This window comes from Populus nigra, chromosome 7, assembly GCF_951802175.1.
Source record: "Populus nigra chromosome 7, ddPopNigr1.1, whole genome shotgun sequence".
In the NCBI taxonomy this organism is placed as follows: Eukaryota; Viridiplantae; Streptophyta; class Magnoliopsida; order Malpighiales; family Salicaceae; genus Populus; species Populus nigra.
In genome coordinates, this window is record NC_084858.1 from 791,776 (window position 1) to 809,506 (window position 17,731).

Sequence of the window (17,731 nt, forward strand, 5' to 3'; positions counted from 1 at the left end):
AATCTCTCTCCCCTCGAAACAATAAAATTTAGAAAATATAAATACCTTATAAATCATTCAGATAAGAATTTAAAACTTTCATCGCTTAAAAAAAACTTCCATATATTTAAAAATATTAACTATCTTAAAATCCAAAAACAAACACCTTTGATTTTTAAATTTAAAATTTTTTAAAGTCATTTATTATTTTTTCCATCAAAATACTGACTTTGAGATTGTTTTTGCATGTATCAGCTTTCACCATCAGTTTGGTGTTCCCTGATCTAATGAGAAGAAAGCTTCCTATCTAGATATATTAATTAACCAGTGTCCTAAATACTAAATAACCTATCATCTATATACTTGAATTTTGGAACATCATGAGTTTGCCATCATCCCAATCTGATCTCTGTAATCTTCTCATGTGAAGTTAGTCTCCCGGTTCACACACACACAAGGTAAAAAGAATGCAGCTTTATGCATCATGGATGAAATTTGGGAACCATCTTTCACTACTGATGACCTAATTTATAGAATTTATCCTCTACATATAGCAGCTTAATTACTTGAGCGTCTGGCTGGCTAGAGTAGTTAAAATATCCAACGCTTCTGAGCTTTTTCAGGTTTACATGACTAACGAAATCAGCTGAAATGTTTGTTATACCAAGTAGGAGGACATCAGATTCCAGCTAATTTTCATGTGGGAAGGCATCGATGCCACAAACCTTAGAAGGTCTGGTCTAGTGCCAAGTGCAGGATGCACATTTTCTGATTTCCCATCCAAAACATCAAGGAATTTTGCAATGTTTGGGAGCACGAGTTCCCTGCAATGGAGATGCAATAAGGGGACTTTTGCCAGGACACTTCCCTTTTGAATATCCACACCTTCTGGCCACCGTAACTTGTATGGTTTCCCAGAAGATGGTTCAATATCAATTCTAGGCATTTGCTTCCATCTCCGGTGCACAAACCACCCATACTTATAATCACCAACAATTGGAGTTCCGAGAGCTTCCGCACAATGGACGCGGAGCTGTATATTGAAGAGAGAATCAGAAATTCTTCAGATGCAAAACCATACTTCATTCTTTATTACACTTACAAAAGAATGTGTGGATATAAATAGAACCATTATGTTTCTAAATTCTGATGTCAAACCACCATAGAAACAAAAAGTTAGCAGGCATTCTATATCTCTTACACATGTCCCCCATACTGGGTTGATTTCAATATTGTAGGTACTGACATTACAAACCAAGTATTTGACACCGCCAAATTTCTTCCTTATGGTGGTTTGCTATTGTAGTTGCAAGTAAAATTAAGCAATGGTGGATAAATTGTTTTGATAAAAGAAAAACAGTAATGATGAAAATCAACCAGAACATAATGATTGTTCTTTGTAGATTCATTCTTGTACTCTAGGCTCAAGGTGATAACCATATAAATTTTTGTAGGTGTGCCTATATGCCAACTAACATCTGCAAACAGCTATCATGTGCAAACAAAGCATGGATTGCATCAGGTACACGAGTGCCTTTGTGCCATCAGAAACTGAACACCTTTATAAACTTAGTGGCCAGTACATTATGCCTTTTCTACCACTTTAGAATTTAGTAACCCAAATGCTATTCTGTTCGGTCTTTTGGTCACATGTTGGCATCATGATAAAGGTTGTTCTCATCATCCCATCTCCCTTCTCTGGTGAAGATGGGGTTTCATCACCTTGTTTTCAACCCTTCAAGTAAAAAATTGACTTTGAGATTATCCCAATTCAATTTGCCACTTTTGGGAATTAAGATAAAACCACTTCCACCTTTAGATTTCTACCCACCCCACGCCCATGACTTGAAAAAAGAGTATAAGAAGCTTTACTCAATTTGCGAGTACTCAAGTAAGAGGCTTACCTGATGCTTTCGACTAGTAAGTGGACGCAATTCGATCCATGAGCATCCATTTATTGTAGGACCTAAGACTCGATATTCAGTTACAGCCTCTCGGGACGGTTCCAAGCTTGAATGCTGGGCCAAAACAACTCTCTCTGTCTTCCCATCATCAAGAAGCACCTACAATCAGTAGCAACAGGTACACAATAGACAGGTCAAGTACTTGGATGTCTCATAAGATTCCATCTGCAGTTTCCACAGTGATTCTGCAAGCATGTGCTAGTGCCAACACAGAGAGAGAGAGAGAGAACCTTCGAAAGACGTGCACTAATTAAGCCTTCCTTGTCCTTTGGAGAGCCTATGACCAATGCCCAGTATCGTTGATATGTTGCCTCACATGCATCATTCCACGCCTAAAATTTCCCAAAGCATATCATAGCAAAGAAAAGGGATGTAGTCATTTAGCCATCTGCTATGTTGTGTTCTGTAAGTAGCATTCACTGCCCTCATGCTGTATGAACACAACTTACCTGACACTTGGATTGTGCTTTATTTATGTAACTAAATAACAACTGGAGATGAGCTATACTTTCTTTTGTTCGACCCATTAAGAGGAGGCCACTGCTCTCTCTGTCAAGTCGGTGCACCTGATGAAAGTATGAGAAAACAATATGTTCAGTTAGAAGATTTATGATGACTGCGAGTGATTCAACAACAAATCCAAGACCACAATTTGCTTCATCATGCAATAGGCAGGGTTTAACACCAAATCCACTAAGCCCTAACCCAAGAAACCCAAGAAGATAAGGTGTCCACGATTTATCTCCCCCAAAATTGTTTCCTGGATTAATATGCCATTTCATACTGCCTCAACAATGTTCAAGAGATTTAACTGCATATACACTAATACAGTATAAAGCAAATATTTATGCATGCATCCATATATATAAATACTATAGTAATTAAAAAAAATTAGTACATCAAAGGGGACAGGCAGACCACTGGTTTTCTTTCTTTTTCTTTTTTTATCAATCAAGATGACAAATTCTCTCCTGCAGCCCTTTTGTGATGAACACGAGCAAGAGGGAGGGAATTCTAACTTTAAATACAACCTTGGTACCTTTAAATACACATGTGCAAAAGGTATATAGGTCCTCTAAACCTCAAGGCAGGGGAGGTTAGTTACCCACTGAAAATAAAACACATCAATTCATTTGTTTAACTATATTACTCAAGGGAGGAATTAGCCAAATTCTATTATCTTTTCATGTACAGTGTCAGATCCCTGAGCTATACATGGAATCGTATAACTCCTGAACCTAGATATGCAACCACATCTACCAAGTATTCAATTAAATGTTGCCCAATTGTCCTCGAATTTAAAAGAATCCCTACAAATATTAACATGATAAACTGAAATGTAAGGTCACAGATTGAACTACATAAATGACTAGATGAACACAATTATCTAGAACTAGAAGCATACCAATTTAGGACCCTCATCATAACCATAAGACAAAGCTGCAGCTGCCAATGCATCCATGCTATTGTGAATTGGCATGTTTCCCTAAAGCCATTACATTATGAAAATAAATCAATGGCAACCAAACATGCCGAGACAACCCAGAATTAAAGAAAACAATGGGATTTAAGATTCTAACCTTGACTGGAACCTTTGGCGGCTTATTTAGCACAAGGAGAGCAGAGTCCTAAAAATTCACCAAACAATAATTAAAAAAATTAAAACAGAAACATATTTGGAAAAACACCACAAACGCATCATAACATCTTTGTATATGGGCATCGACCAAGCAAAAAGCAGCACCGGCAAAACATTAAGAAGTTTTGGCAAAATCATAAGCAGCACAAAAGGGAACAAATATAAGGCAGTAACCGGCGTTTAACAATTTAGAATCAGAACTACTTGTTTGCACACTAAAATAACATGAAGAGACAGAAAAGCAGTCAAGTTAAACATGCCTTGTACTTGACAAGCCTTTGCAAATACTCTATCTCATCAGCATTTGGGTACAAAGTTCCACTTGGTATGGTATCAAACCTCTTGGAAATTGCAGTCTCAGCAACTGATACAGGAATATGAATTCTCGCCCCAACTTCCATGACATCACTTGGCTTAATCTGCACACGAGCTGTGTTGTAGAACATTCACTCACATGGAATAAAGGATTCATCAAAAAACCTTCATTATAATCAATCTAATGCTTTGACAATCGAGCACCACCTAAATTTAAACAAACCTTTCTCATGGGTTTTCCAAGCCCTTCCATTTCAACAGAGTCACTAGAACTGGGGCACTCTATTTGAACCTAAAGCAAGGCAATAAATCAAAATATCCCAACAAAGAAAATCAGAAGGAAATGCAAACGTTTAAAAGAAATACTCACAAGGGACTTGTTAAAATGAGACTGAATGACAGAATCTTGGATTTCATCGAAATAATATTTGACCCAGCTGATAGCAGTGATATGACAAGCATTAAGAGACTTCTTTCCAGGTAAAGGAAAACCAGGAAACGGGGGCAAGGACAGCAGCTGACGAGGTTTTGGCCCCTCTTTTGGAGAACCCAGTTTGGCTACATTCTTGGCTGTCACTCTGACAACCTGAGGCGCAACTCTTGAATACAGCCTCACCCCAGATGACACTAACACTCTCTGTCTCCACATTCCTTTTTTCCTTCTCCTTCTACTACTTTGCATGGAATTGAAGCCCTAGAGAGGAACGTGAACATGATTTCCCATTTCCCATTTTTTCTTCTTCTGTGAAGAATCAAACTTTGTATTGCAGTGAAGGAGAATATTATATGAGAGGTTCTGTCAAAACCCTAGAAAAGAAACTGACTTTGTGAAGGACATGGCTTTCCTCTATTAGTTTTGTGGCAGGGAAAAGGTGCCGTGGACGGTGGTTTAAAAACGAGAAATTAATTTAAAAAAAAACTTAAATTTTTTAAATTAAAGACGCAATATTTTTGTAGATGCTCAATCAAAAAAACTCAAGAGTCTTCAGCCGTTAGAAAATTTTGAAATACTTAAGGAATAAAAAAATCAGAAATTAAAATTATAAAAAATGCTTAAGAAATATGAACTGTAGTTTTTCTTTAAAAAAACACTATTTTTAAGAATAATAAAATTTATTCAGCCATTAAATTACAAGAAAATAAAAATTCATATTTTTTTCCTTTTCTTGTTCTTTCTTTGTTTTTGTGTTTTCTTAAATAATCAAACTTTGTATTTTATCAAATATAATTTTATTTAAGAGCCTATATCAAAACCCTAAACGAGGATTTCATAAAAGAGACAATTAAAATTGACTTCGGGACTAACATGATTTTCTCAACCATTTAAAATCGAGGTTTTGATGTTTTTAAAGTATATTTTTGACTAAAAATATATAAAAATAATATCTTAAATATATTAACTACATTACTTACTCATGCTATGCTTTGAATTTGATCAACTTTTTTAAAAGTTCAAAAGATATTTATATATTATTAATAGATTTTCAAGAAAAAATAAATAAATTATATAAAAATTAATTTAATATGACTCAATCAACTTAATAGATTCAGAGACAACTCGAATAATTAAAAAAAAAACATAGTTTAACTAAAAAAATTCAAGATGATGTTATTTTTAACATACTGAGACAACAATATACTGGATTAAACCGAGTCAACCCGAATTAATATGTAAGATTTATGATCCGAGTCATGAAATTGTAATAACCTTGGATAAAGCAAATAAAAAAAACATATTAAATTCAATTCATTGAAAAATGAAAATTAAAAATACAAAAAAGATTTAAGTCAACTCTAGTTAATCCGTCAAACATTGATCATGAGACAAGAATAATTCAGTAAAAAGCAATAAAAACAAGTTATGAAACTCAATCCAATATTAAATGATGAAATAAAAAAAATAGAAAAAAAAAAAAAACGAGTCAACAGGTTTAACTCGTCAAACCTTTGACTTGAGTTGTGAAATGATAATAACTTCATAGAAAGTAAATTAAAATAATTTATGAAATTTAATTTTTAATTAATCCAATTTCTAAATAATAAAATTGAAAAAAATAAATTATAAAAAATAACAAAAAAACTCGAGTCAACCGAGTTAGCTTACAAAACTTGTAATATAAATCATGAAATTGAGATAGTTTCATAAAATAATAAATTATAAGTAAATATAAAGTTAACTACTAGATTTTTTAAAAAAATATTATTCCAATAAATAATACTTTTGTTAATATATGTTATCTGTACCCGTTATCTTAAGACGTGAACTCTCCTTTAAGTCTTTGCCTCAACAAGTTGACATGTTGAAAAGATGTTGTTAGCAATGGTGCTCTTCCAAATCCGAAGCTGGAGGTTGTCTTCCAAATCCGAAGCTGGAGGTTGACTTGGCCAATGCACAGCTCATGGAGTTTTTAGGGTGCGGTATTGGAATGTCACCGATGGCAGGCCGCTGGAGATTAGATGTCACGTGATAGTATTTATTTTTTAAAATATTTTTTATTTAAATTTAAAAAAATTAATTAAAACAAATATAAACTAACTTGGATATTCATAATTATAAAAAAAAATATTTTTTACTTGAAAATATATTTAAATAATATTTTTTATTTTTATAAAAATTATTTTTGATATCAGCATATTAAAATAATTTAAAAACACAAAAAAATATTAACTTAAAAAAAATAAAAAAAAATAAATTTTTTTAAAATTATTTTTTGAGTGAAGACTTCTCTTTTACCTCTTTGTTTTGAAAAAGTATAAAGTTTTTGTTTAGAGTTGCGATGCAACTTGCTTTTTTATTAAAATTTGAATATTTTTTATATTAAATTATTTTTTAGTGTTTTTTTTTGTTGTTTTAATGTGTTAATATAAAATAAATTTTAAAAAATTATAAAATATTATTATTTTAATATATTTTCAAGTAAAAAATATTTTAAAAGATAATATCTACCATACTCTCGTATGTTTATTAATACGGTCAACCACATGGTTAATCGCATTAATAAATAAAGCTAAATTCATTATAAAACTATTTAAGAAACATATTTATTTTATTTTTATTTTTGTTTCTCTAACCAAACACCTTTGTATTATTCTTTCATTGCATCAAAAGCTGGTTTTGTGGACAGTGTTGCTAATATGAAAGCAATTGCCATCAGGGAAGCTCTCTAGTTGGATGAACCTGAATGGGTGGATGGATACATGCTAGATTTGAATGATAACATTTCCAAGCAACCACTAATTACATTTGTTTTCATATATTGCATATATAGGCTATATTACATTTTTCTTTCTATAAATCATTGGATTCTATAATAAAAAAGATAATAAATAAATAAAATGTTATACATGTAAACAACTTGCAAAAGAATTATATAAATTAGTTGAATTTTTTTTATTAATGGAGTCAATTTACAAGTTATCTAAAAATAATTTTGTTTCATGGACATTCTTTTGTTTTTTTTTTAGTTTTAGATGTTCGGACTAGTTTACACGCATCTTAACTAATCCTCCGAGATTTTTTGTAGACATTTCTTAGTAAATGCAAATTTTAAGCTTGAATCTAAAAAATAAAAAAGAGTTATAACAGCTAAATCAATTCTTTCTAGTATGAGAATAGTACATGTAATATATTTTTATATGTTTTTTTTATTTAAGTTGTTTTTGTTTTTGTGATTCAACTTGCTTTTCAAATTATTTTTCTCTTAAAAAAACATCAAATTGATGATTTTAATGTCTAAAAGAAAAAATATATATAAAAATATTATCTTAATATATTTTTAATTTAAAAACATTCTTATAAAAGCACCATCCACTGCTTTGTGAAACACACACTTATTTGCAAATATAATTGTATTTCTTTTATGTTTTAAGAAATTAATAATATTTGTTGTTGGATTTTTAAAAATAGAAAAGAGAGCTTTTTTTTATATAAAAACAAAGAGCATAGGCCTTTTTCTTTTTGTTTGTTACATGAAAAATAGTTTTTTTGAAATTAATTTTCAAACTTTTCTATGTTTTATGAACTTTTAAAAAAATTAATAAATCGAAAATGATTTTCAGTCAACTTAAAAAATAAATATTTTTACTAGAAAAACGTTTTCCTCTTTCTAACAAAAAAAATATTATTTATTTATTTATCATTTTTTATAAATTATTTTCCTAAATAAAACTACTTTCAAGAGAACAAATAATCTTTTTAACCGTAATAACTTACAAATACAAGCAGCACAAAACACAACCGAAAAACACAATTGTCTGTCGTTTTTGTCTCTCTCTTTCCTGGTTCCTTTCCTCTTTTCTTTTCTCTCCTGTCTCCACCAATACAATTACAACAAACACTCAGATTCTCCCGGTCTTTCTCCCTTCAAACGACAAATCGTTTTCAACCTCAGCACATTACTTTCCGCAGTAACACTAACCTATAAATCTCCCTCAAATAATTTCTTTTTACAGTGATTTCGATTCTTTTGCTTTTCTTTGACTTTCTCATCTGGGTTTGATCTCAAAGACCTGATTTTTCTTTTGTTTTTTTGTTTGATCTTCCTGCACTTGTTTCTAATTTCAGAACCCATCTCTTGAATTTCTTGATCTTTGATTTTTGGGGTTTAATCAGTGTTTTAGTTGGTGGGTTTTCCTTGTTTTCATTGACCATCGCTGAAAGTTATAGTCTCTGGATCGTTTGTTGACGGTTTTGCCGTGGAAGAGTTCAACTCTGATCGAGGAAGAAAATTAGTTGGCCTTTTGGTTTCTTTGAATGAAAAGTGAGAAACTTTATAGATGGCAAGGAATAGATGGGACAGAGAAGATGCACCAGAAAAGCACATCGGTTTGCTTCAACTGGTTCAAATGTTGTCATTGCTGGTTATTTTTGTTGCTGGTATAATCATAGGCATAGCTACAAGTCCTCACATCAACCGATACTTTGATTCGCTAGCACAGTTAACTTTCACTAACAACATTGCTTCTCCTAAGATCTCTGATGATAATTGTACGATTTTGAGGACTTGTGAGAAGGTTGATTGTTTGAGTATGGAGGGGTTTGTTCATCCAGACAATTTGACTCATAGGATGACTGATGACGAGGTCCTTTGGAGGGCTTCTTTGTTGCCATATAAGAAAGGGTATCCCTTTGATAGAGTGCCTAAAGTTGCTTTCATGTTTTTGACTAGAGGGCCTTTGCCTCTGTTGCCTTTGTGGGAGAGGTTCTTTAGGGGTCATGCCGGGTATTTCTCCATTTATGTCCATACTCCTGAAGATTATGAGCTCAATGTTTCCACTGATTCTCCATTCTATGGAAGAAAGATTCCAAGTAAGGTATGAACCAAAATCAGATGGTTTTTAGGTTATGGCAATTCTTTATTCTTGCTTATTCTGATATCCATTGGAAATATACTTGACATTGCCATGATATGGATGCCGCAGATGTAATGTCTTTCTAAATTGAATTGGATAGGTTCAGATTCCTAATGAATTTGCATGTGAATGTCCTTTCTGGAGAAAGTTTGTTGATGGATTTTTCACAATTCCTCTCTTTACGCATGCGCTCGATTTGTATAGATACACACCCTTCTCATTGTTCTAGTGCTATATTTTTCACTATTTTGGGATGGTTGATGGATTAATATGTAGATGGAAGCTTGGTGAATCTTTGGACCATTTCTGACAAGAACTATCTCTTATAATGTGTTGGACATGTGTGTTGCACAAGTCTGAGTAAAACAACCATATGATTGATCACCTTTCAGTTGGACCATTTCACTCGTTGCCATCTTACTGCTGTTTCTTAAGAATTTAACAGCGTAATAAATTATCAGGATCACACTAAACATCAATTTGAAGATTGAATGGGCCGCTCATGAAATCATGCATATCATTTTCTTCCTTGTCAAATTACTCTATGGATTTTGCATGGAGCATCTCTTCGCTAAAGTGCATGATAAGCGAATTATCACATACATGAATGCTATTGCTCAGTACAGATACTTGCCAGCATATAAAAGCATGCAGTTGATTAGTCTGCCAGTTTGCATTCATATGAAAAAGTGATATTGGAAGCTTTCTGCAGTTATTTACTCTACAGTCACAGTGGTTAGCTTAATAAGATGCATTCTTACCAAAAAAATATTTATGGTTGATGGTTGTTTCTTTTATGAAGAAATCCTGTAGTTACTGGAAACTAATTGTTTGTTATGGACTAGCTATTGCTGTGTTATTAGCTTTGTGTTATCTGCAAACAGAGCATTGCCTTTGTTTGTTTGACAAATGCACCTATGTTCTCCCATGCACACTTTGTATCTGATAGAAGCGATGCGCACATGATTTGCATTTTGTATTTGCTTATGAATTTATTCATTTTTCCTCTCACCAGGATGTTGAATGGGGATCAATATCAATGGTTGATGCTGAGAAGCGCCTTCTAGCCAATGCCCTGTTGGATTTCTCAAATGAACGTTTTGTTCTCCTGTCTGAGAGCTGCATCCCAATCTACAAATTCTCTATTGTCTACAAGTATCTCATTCGTTCAAAACACAGCTTTGTTGAGTCATATGATGCACCTACCCGCTATGCACGTGGTCGTTACAACCAGAAAATGCTTCCTGATATTCACCTGTATCAATGGAGGAAAGGGTCACAATGGTTTGAGATCCAACGAGATCTGGCTGTTTATTTAGTTTCAGACACCAAGTACCACACCATCTTCAAGAAATATTGTAGGCCTGCATGCTATCCTGACGAGCATTACATTCCTACTTACTTGAACATGTTCCATGGGTCACTTAATGCGAATCGGACTGTGACATGGGTTGATTGGTCAATCATTGCACCACACCCACCGACATATGATGGTATCGATATTACAGAAGGCTTTATACAGTCCATTCGGAACAAAGGGAATCAATGTTCCTATAATTCAGAGATGACATCTGTTTGTTACCTCTTTGCTCGGAAATTCGCTCCAAGTGCGTTGGTTCCTTTGCTTAACCAAACCTCGACGGTAATGGGATTTTAATTTTCCTTTTCATATCTTGGAAGAGTTAAGATATCATTTCTATAGCATTCTAAAGTCCGTTTGGGAAAGTTTGGGAAAGTTGTGGTTGTGGCTTTTAAAAAGCTACAAATTGTAGCTTCTGCAAATAAAACATGAAAGAAGCTGTGATATAAACACCTAAAAGCCACAGCTAAAAGCTACAACCACAATCAAATTATTGATTCCCAAACGTGCACTCAGTCATTGGTGGGGCTGCTGTGCATTGGTGAGGCTGCTCTCACAGCTCTCCAAAAAGTTTTGGTTTGGGGACGTTGTACAGTTAGTTTTCTTAGAGCATTGGGGTTTTTGACCATTGAGGAAATTACAATTTGTTCCACACATTTTTGTGACAACACTAGGCAGCTTTTCAAAGAAAAGCAGCAACACCACATAATTTAATAATTTTTTCTGCATTTATTCCAATAATAATGCGAAAGGCACACTTGAATGTTGATTGATCTCTTATTGCTTAGATGAACTTGTTCTTGTTACATATGATTTAGGTGCTCTAGACATACAAGTTTCTAGTGACAACTTATCAATACATTTTATTCTTTCTTGAAATTATGTTAGCAAATGCGTTTCCTTGTGTTAAACTAGTCAATCAATCATGTGTTTCATGAATGTATTGAAAACTCCGAGTTAAAATATATTTTTAAGATGGCAAGTTCTTTGAAACATCACTAGTGATATAATTTTCTCTCTTGTGCAATGAATTATGTTAGAGTAGGTTTTGACTCTTCTCAAAATGTAGAAAATCGGATGAACTGATGATGATACATAAAAGAATGATTAAAACTCTATATTCATGCAAATAATTATTAAATTAAATATTATCAAGAAAAAATAATAAAAAATATGACTTATTATCCTACATGATAATACTGAAATCAAGATAAATAATAAAAAAATTATTAAGAGCATATTTGAAATAAATTCACTATTAAAATTAAATTTAACCATAACGTTTAAATTGAATTAATTGAAAATAAATTAAATTTACATGATGGGATGGGATATTTTATCACTAGTTCAAATCAATTTATTTTCCATGTTGTTTTTTTATATTACCTTCATTTCTTTTATTTTTTTATTCAAAAGATCTCTCGATACTCTAGATATTTCTAACAATAAGTAATCTACCTCCTTCAATCACCACAAACCCCCCTTTTTTTTCTACCTTCAATTCTCTTTTATTACCATCACCATAAAATTATTAATATTCTAGGAAATTGATTGATTTATAAATCCATACAAATATGTATGTTAATGATGATGACTAAGAAAATATAGAAAAAATACCATAATATCAAATGATGTTTTTTTCCTTAAATGTTTTATTTACTTGATTTGGTTTCAAAATTATTGTTTTCTCTTAATTCTTTCAACAACTGATGAAGAACTTTGTGGACTGCCTCTTTGATGCCATCCATACAAGGAAGACTATCCCCTTGATAGAGTGCCTAAAGTGGCTTTGAATTTTTTTGTTTTTTTGGCTAGAGGGCCATTGCCAATGTCGCCATTGTTGGAGAGGTTTTCTAAAGGTTACAAGTATATAGTTATAAGACCTAATTTAGAAGTTTACTCGGCTCAAGACCTGGTGAGCTGGCTTGCGAGTTGACCTAAGGGTAAGTGAGTTATCCCAGGTTATGATTTTTTATGAAAAATAAACTAATAACGATGCCATTTGAGTCCAAAAAAAAAAAACACCTAAACGTTGACTCTATTATACTAGACTATAATTAGAATAAACTTTACTCTATTTATGTCCATGCACATCCAAGGTACAAGATCAAGGTATCTGAAGACTCGTAGTTCCATGGAAGGCAGATCCGAGCCAGGTGTCTCTGTATATACTGAAAATATGCATCTGGGCTACACGCGCGCACACTGATATGGTCTTATAACAATCTCTATGAACTTTGTAACTTTTTGGTTTTCATTCTGCAGGAGGTGAAATGGAGACGGATGTCAGCAATTGATGCTGAGAATAACATTAAGGAAAATACATCAAGCCAATAAACCATTACATTTACATCACATTAATTCCATATGCAAGCCAATACATTTATATCGTTTTATGGGGTGTAGAATAACATTAAGGAGAATACATCAAGCAAAGAGCGTTCAAGTGCTGTGAAGCAACTTTGGGAGAGCATCACATCCAATGATCCCACATTCCGTAGTATGAATTCAGAAAAAAAGAGAAATTAACCCTCCCATAAGCTAATGAAACAGGTTCAAAATTGTTTAGTTAACTGTTATGATATTCAGTGGCCGCACAATTCACCTGATGACCTGCAAATTTACATGGATGATTATTACACAAGAGTCTCTCTAGCACTAGTCAGGTAGATTAACGTTGACTAATCAATGGGATATCTTTAATAAATATAAAGGGTCAAAAAGTACCAAGAATAATTGATCATCGTATAAGACTCATGCATTAAGCACTTCCTAAACGCATAGTGGCACTTCTACCATTTATGCTTGCAAGTGAAACTAGCAACCAGGGACAATCCCTGCACATATATCGATGATGTAGCATTCCTGTCCCAACTCAAGATCAATCCCTGAAAGAACCAGGAAATTTATCAAGTCACTCCGTTCCTGGAATCATGCTGCTGCCTGCTGGTGGCTGTGTTGCCATTCAAGGGCTCCCGATGAATGTTGTTCAGCCATATCTGAAGGTCCATTTGGCTGGCACAGAAGAAGAACCATTACAATATAAGTAGCATGAGGGAATATAATCTAATATCCAGGAAACATACAAGAACAGCCAGACCAAATTTAGGTCACTTTCCACAACACCTAAGAGAATCTAAGCATGCACATCTACACTAACAGATTTTGAAGTGAATGACAAATTATATAAAATTTCTACAGAGGTTTGTAGATACACCATTCTGTATGCTATATTTATAAACATGGTTATGGTCAACTACAAACAAATTACAGAAAGATAAATGAACCAAATGTTAGAAGAGCAGACAAAACAAGTGTACTGAAAATGAATTAGCACAATGTTTTAACTGTCTTTCTTGCTATTTGCACATAATCTCGAAATAATTACTTTCAGTGAAGTTTGACTTTGTTAAGGGAACACAGAGGAAATCAAATCCATCTGCAATTCCTTTTCAGATGGATAATTGTCTGAAGTCTGAAACAAAAGAGGCTGGCGAGGCCGGATTGAAACTCCATCTAAAAGTGACAAATTTACTGCTAAATCCTTTCCCAGGGTCTTGTCTAAGGATTTGGTACAAATAGGGGAGGTATGACTTCCCCTCAATGAGCAATATCTACTCAGCAACAACAATGATCTAGAATTTTCTGTCCAAACAAAAATTAAAACAATGAGCAGAGAGGATTTCATATCAAGGATTCAAGCTGTTACCTGCTGCTGGTTGTCTTCCCCTTGTTGTTGTCCAGCCATCTGAGAGGATCCTACAGGATGGTGTCTGACCACTGAAGGTGATCCATTAGAATATTGTCCTCCATTTGGTAAGGATCCTACAGGATGGTTTCTGACCACTGAAGGTGATCCGTAAGAATATTGTCCACCATTCTGTGAGGATTGAAAAGGTGCATTTGGTGAGGATCCTACAGGGTGGTTTCTGACCACTGAAGGTGATCCGTAAGAATATTGTCCACCATTCTGTGATGATTGAAAAGGTGCATTTGGTGAGGATCCTACAGGGTGGTTTCTGACCACTGAAGGTGATCCGTAAGAATATTGTCCACCATTCTGTGAGGATTGAAAAGGTGCATCTGGTGAGGATCCTACAGGATGGTTTCTGACCACTGAAGGTGACCCGTAGGAATATTGTCCACCATTCTGTGAGGATTGAAAAGTTGCCTGTCCTGACATCTGTGGAGATTCATTTGGATGGCATTTAATCATATGAGAGGTTCCTGGTGGCTGATGTTCCATATTACTGGACCCTAATGCCTGCTGTCCCCCAGTTTCAGAGGACCATGATGGCTGATGCCCTCCCCTATCAGAGGACCATGATTGCTGCTGTCCTCTTGTTTGAGAGGACCAAGATGGCTGCTGGCCTCCTGATTGAGAGGACCAAGATGGCTGCTGGCCTCCTGTTTGAGGGGACCAAGATGGCTGCTGGCCTCCTGCTCGAGAGGACCATGATGGCTGCTGGCCTCCTGCTCGAGAGGACCATGGAGGATGCTGGCCTGTTTGAGAAGAATGTGACAGCTGCGGTCCAGTTTGAGAAGAACATGATGACGGCTGTTGACCTCCTGTTTGAGAAGAACACGATAGCTGTTGGCCTGCTGTTTGAGGAGACCATGGTGGATGCTGGCCTCCTGCTTGAGAAGACCATGAAGATTGTTGCCCTGCCATTGTAGTTGCCAATATCAATCAATGATTAAAGAAACAGAATGAACATAATTCGTTGTAGCTGAAATGAGTAGCATTCAAAGAGATTTAAGGAAAACAAAAGAATTACATTTTTAAAAAAAAGTTAAAAATTACGAACAACAAATAAAAATAAAAAACAGAATAAAGTAAGATAAATAAATAGATCACTATTCATAATACAACAACAAAAAGGAAAATAACATGACAATAAAAGTTAAATCTTCAATTGGATAGTCACTACCTTGGTAAGGTTTTGATGGCTGTTGTTGATCCATATTGTGGAATTCTGATGGCTGTTGCCTATTATGAGAACCTAGTGGCAGCTGCCCAGTCATCTGAGGAGATCCTAATTGTGTTTGTCTTGACATTGGATGGACTCCAAAGGACTGTGATCTTGAAATCTGAGGTTCACCTGAAATTGATTTTCCCATCAATGGAGAAGGCCCTAATGGCCACCCACTTGCCATTTGAGTAGGTTCATGTTGACTTTGAGGCTGTCTTGGATAAGCAGGTCTTGAATTGTTAATCCACTTACTTTGATCCAAAACACTCTTAACCTCACTACCCCGTCCAGCATTTTCAAAAACCTCAAGTACAAAATCCTTCAATACAGGTGGAACACCAACACCATATTTCATCATTTGGTCGACGATATCCTTGCCCATGTCAAGTGCACCAGCATTACAAAGCCCCCTAACCACAACATCATAGATTGAGGAGTCTGGTTTTGGATCTTTGTTTCCCATTTTGGTCAAAATCTCTGCAGACTCCACTGCCTTGCCATTCTTAATCAACTCACCAAACACTCTAGTCCCAAAGCTTGCCACCACCCTCAAACCAGCATCTGCCATTTTATTGAACATTCTCAAAACATCATCAATCTCCTCCATCTTCAAATATGTATCGATTAATGTCCTAAAAGTCGTGACATCAGGAGTCAAGCATTTGGCAGATAATGCTGCAAGGAACTCCTCCGCCTGCTTCATCATCCCATTCTCGCAAAACCTTGCGATAATGTTGTTGTACCCCGCAACATCCATTTGAAAAGGCTTAGATCCAGGCTTTGTCCCTGCCTTTTTAAATGTATTAATTGCCTCCTCAAACTCCCCTTCCCTAAAGCACTCATTCACCATTGTATTAAATGTATCTGAATTTACACCTTGGTGGGTCGGTGGGGTATGGTTATCCAGCATATGCTCAAACAAAGCCCATGCAGCCTCTTTCTTCCCATATTTAACTAGAACCTCCAAAATGGTATTACATGTTGCTGGTACCACCTTAAAATTCCTATCCTGCCAAGACTTGTAACTTTCCATAGCCTCCTTATCCTTCCCTTGTTTAAACCACCAATCCATATACGTGGCATTAATCACTCCATCATAAACCAGACACCTCTCTTTCAACTCATTGAAGAACTCATCAGCCTTCTCCAAATTCCCCAACTCCAAAAACCCTTTGATCACATTATTATAAACCAACGAATCCGCACCATGCCCTTTAACCAACATCTCCCTCAACAAAGCAACCGCATCCTCCATCCTCCCAGCATCAATCAACCCTTTAGTTAAATGCCTATAAGTCACTGAAGACGGTGAAAACGGGGCTATCTCAATTATACGCCTATAAACCTCAAGCCCCACATCAACTCTCCCCTCATCGCAATGTGCATTAATCAAATTATTGTATGAAACAACATTAGGCACTATATGATGTTGTTCAAAAAAGAACTTGAACAGCGCAATCGCATCGTCATATCTGCATATCAATCACAATACAATAATTCGACATCACAAATTACATTCAAAACAACAACTTACAAAGAAAATGCTCACAATTTATTTACACTCTAATCAAAGAATGTACCTTTTGGCGCGATACATAGCAGCTATGATGGCGTTGCAAGTAAAAACAGTGGGGCGAGTACGTGAATAAACAGAATTACGAGCAACATGGGATGCCGTGTCGAGATCGAAAGCGCGGATTAGGGATTGGACTCGATTGTGGAGGTTAAGGCGATTACCAGTTAATGCGCTTGTGGAGTCAGGGAGGCGAGGAGCGTTGGGGTCACGAGGGGGAGGGTTCGGGTTGCGTTGCATTGCTTGGAGTGGAGGTTCGATTCGGAGGCGGCGCCTTCTTCTTCTACGTTCTGCGGCGGCTTCTTCGGCTGAGGAAAAGGAGAACGTGCGAGATGATGGCAGGAGTGGGGTGGTGGAAATTGGAGGGTTAGGGTTTGGGATATGATGGAGGGGAGAGAGAATGAGGTGGTGGAGAGCTCGTAGTAGAGGATGATTGGTGGTTGTTAGAGTGGAAGAGGAGCGGCGAAGGAGGAGGAGATGGAGGGACATTTTTTTTTTTTGTGAGGGGTTTGAATTTTGTGAAAGCGGAATTAAACCCAAAAGTGGAAGGAGAAGGGGCAGAGAGGAGTGCTTAAA

At 35.3% G+C, this 17,731-nt stretch overlaps 3 protein-coding genes across 6 annotated transcripts; 1 reads left to right on the top strand and 2 right to left on the bottom strand.

The window, feature by feature from the left end:
• Nucleotides 1-464: 464 nt before the first annotated feature.
• LOC133698775 (RNA pseudouridine synthase 3, mitochondrial) lies at nucleotides 465-4,734 on the bottom strand. 3 transcript variants are annotated; one of them, XM_062121833.1, is made up of 9 exons: nucleotides 4,268-4,734; nucleotides 4,105-4,189; nucleotides 3,843-4,012; nucleotides 3,524-3,571; nucleotides 3,349-3,429; nucleotides 2,393-2,509; nucleotides 2,174-2,275; nucleotides 1,884-2,042; nucleotides 465-1,012 (listed from the first exon to the last, which is right to left on the bottom strand). In XM_062121833.1, the coding sequence occupies exons 1-9, from the start codon at nucleotides 4,577-4,579 to the stop codon at nucleotides 638-640; spliced, it is 1,449 nt and encodes a 482-aa protein (XP_061977817.1). In that variant the 5' UTR covers nucleotides 4,580-4,734; the 3' UTR covers nucleotides 465-637. The 3 variants fall into 3 exon arrangements, with proteins under 3 accessions (XP_061977817.1, XP_061977818.1, XP_061977819.1); XM_062121834.1 differs by having other exon boundaries at nucleotides 3,843-4,001; nucleotides 4,121-4,189; nucleotides 4,268-4,733; XM_062121835.1 differs by having other exon boundaries at nucleotides 4,121-4,189; nucleotides 4,268-4,335.
• Nucleotides 4,735-8,137: 3,403 nt separating this feature from the next.
• On the top strand, nucleotides 8,138-11,378 carry LOC133698915 (glycosyltransferase BC10). Its single transcript, XM_062122024.1, has 2 exons — nucleotides 8,138-9,210; nucleotides 10,265-11,378. Exons 1-2 carry the CDS (start codon nucleotides 8,674-8,676, stop codon nucleotides 10,904-10,906), a joined length of 1,179 nt encoding a protein of 392 aa, XP_061978008.1. The 5' UTR covers nucleotides 8,138-8,673; the 3' UTR covers nucleotides 10,907-11,378.
• A 1,558-nt stretch (nucleotides 11,379-12,936) lies between these two features.
• On the bottom strand, nucleotides 12,937-17,731 carry LOC133699778 (pentatricopeptide repeat-containing protein At1g10270). 2 transcript variants are annotated; one of them, XR_009843318.1, is made up of 5 exons: nucleotides 17,163-17,731; nucleotides 15,541-17,054; nucleotides 14,319-15,274; nucleotides 13,337-13,624; nucleotides 12,937-13,222 (listed from the first exon to the last, which is right to left on the bottom strand). XR_009843318.1 is itself a non-coding variant. In XM_062123236.1 (4 exons), the coding sequence occupies exons 1-4, from the start codon at nucleotides 17,642-17,644 to the stop codon at nucleotides 13,541-13,543; spliced, it is 3,036 nt and encodes a 1,011-aa protein (XP_061979220.1). In that variant the 5' UTR covers nucleotides 17,645-17,731; the 3' UTR covers nucleotides 12,937-13,540. The 2 variants fall into 2 exon arrangements, 1 of the variants encoding a protein (XP_061979220.1); XM_062123236.1 differs by having other exon boundaries at nucleotides 12,937-13,624.

Bases quoted from the DNA above. Each gene is read 5' to 3' on its own strand.
- LOC133698775 (XM_062121833.1), bottom strand. From the start codon at position 4,579: ATGCAAAGTAGTAGAAGGAGAAGGAAAAAAGGAATGTGGAGACAGAGA. The intron at 3,430-3,523 runs GTTAGAATCTTA...TAATGGCTTTAG, and splicing joins CGCCAAAGGTTCCAGTCAAG to GGAAACATGCCAATTCACAA. The intron at 2,510-3,348 runs GTATGCTTCTAG...TACTTTCATCAG, and splicing joins ATGATGAGGGTCCTAAATTG to GTGCACCGACTTGACAGAGA.
- LOC133698915 (XM_062122024.1), top strand. From the start codon at position 8,674: ATGGCAAGGAATAGATGGGACAGAGAAGATGCACCAGAAAAGCACATC. The intron at 9,211-10,264 runs GTATGAACCAAA...TCCTCTCACCAG, and splicing joins GAAGAAAGATTCCAAGTAAG to GATGTTGAATGGGGATCAAT.
- LOC133699778 (XM_062123236.1), bottom strand. From the start codon at position 17,644: ATGTCCCTCCATCTCCTCCTCCTTCGCCGCTCCTCTTCCACTCTAACA. The intron at 15,275-15,540 runs GTAGTGACTATC...CTACAATGGCAG, and splicing joins GCCATCAAAACCTTACCAAG to GGCAACAATCTTCATGGTCT. The intron at 13,625-14,318 runs GTAACAGCTTGA...CTTCTGTGCCAG, and splicing joins GGGAAGACAACCAGCAGCAG to CCAAATGGACCTTCAGATAT.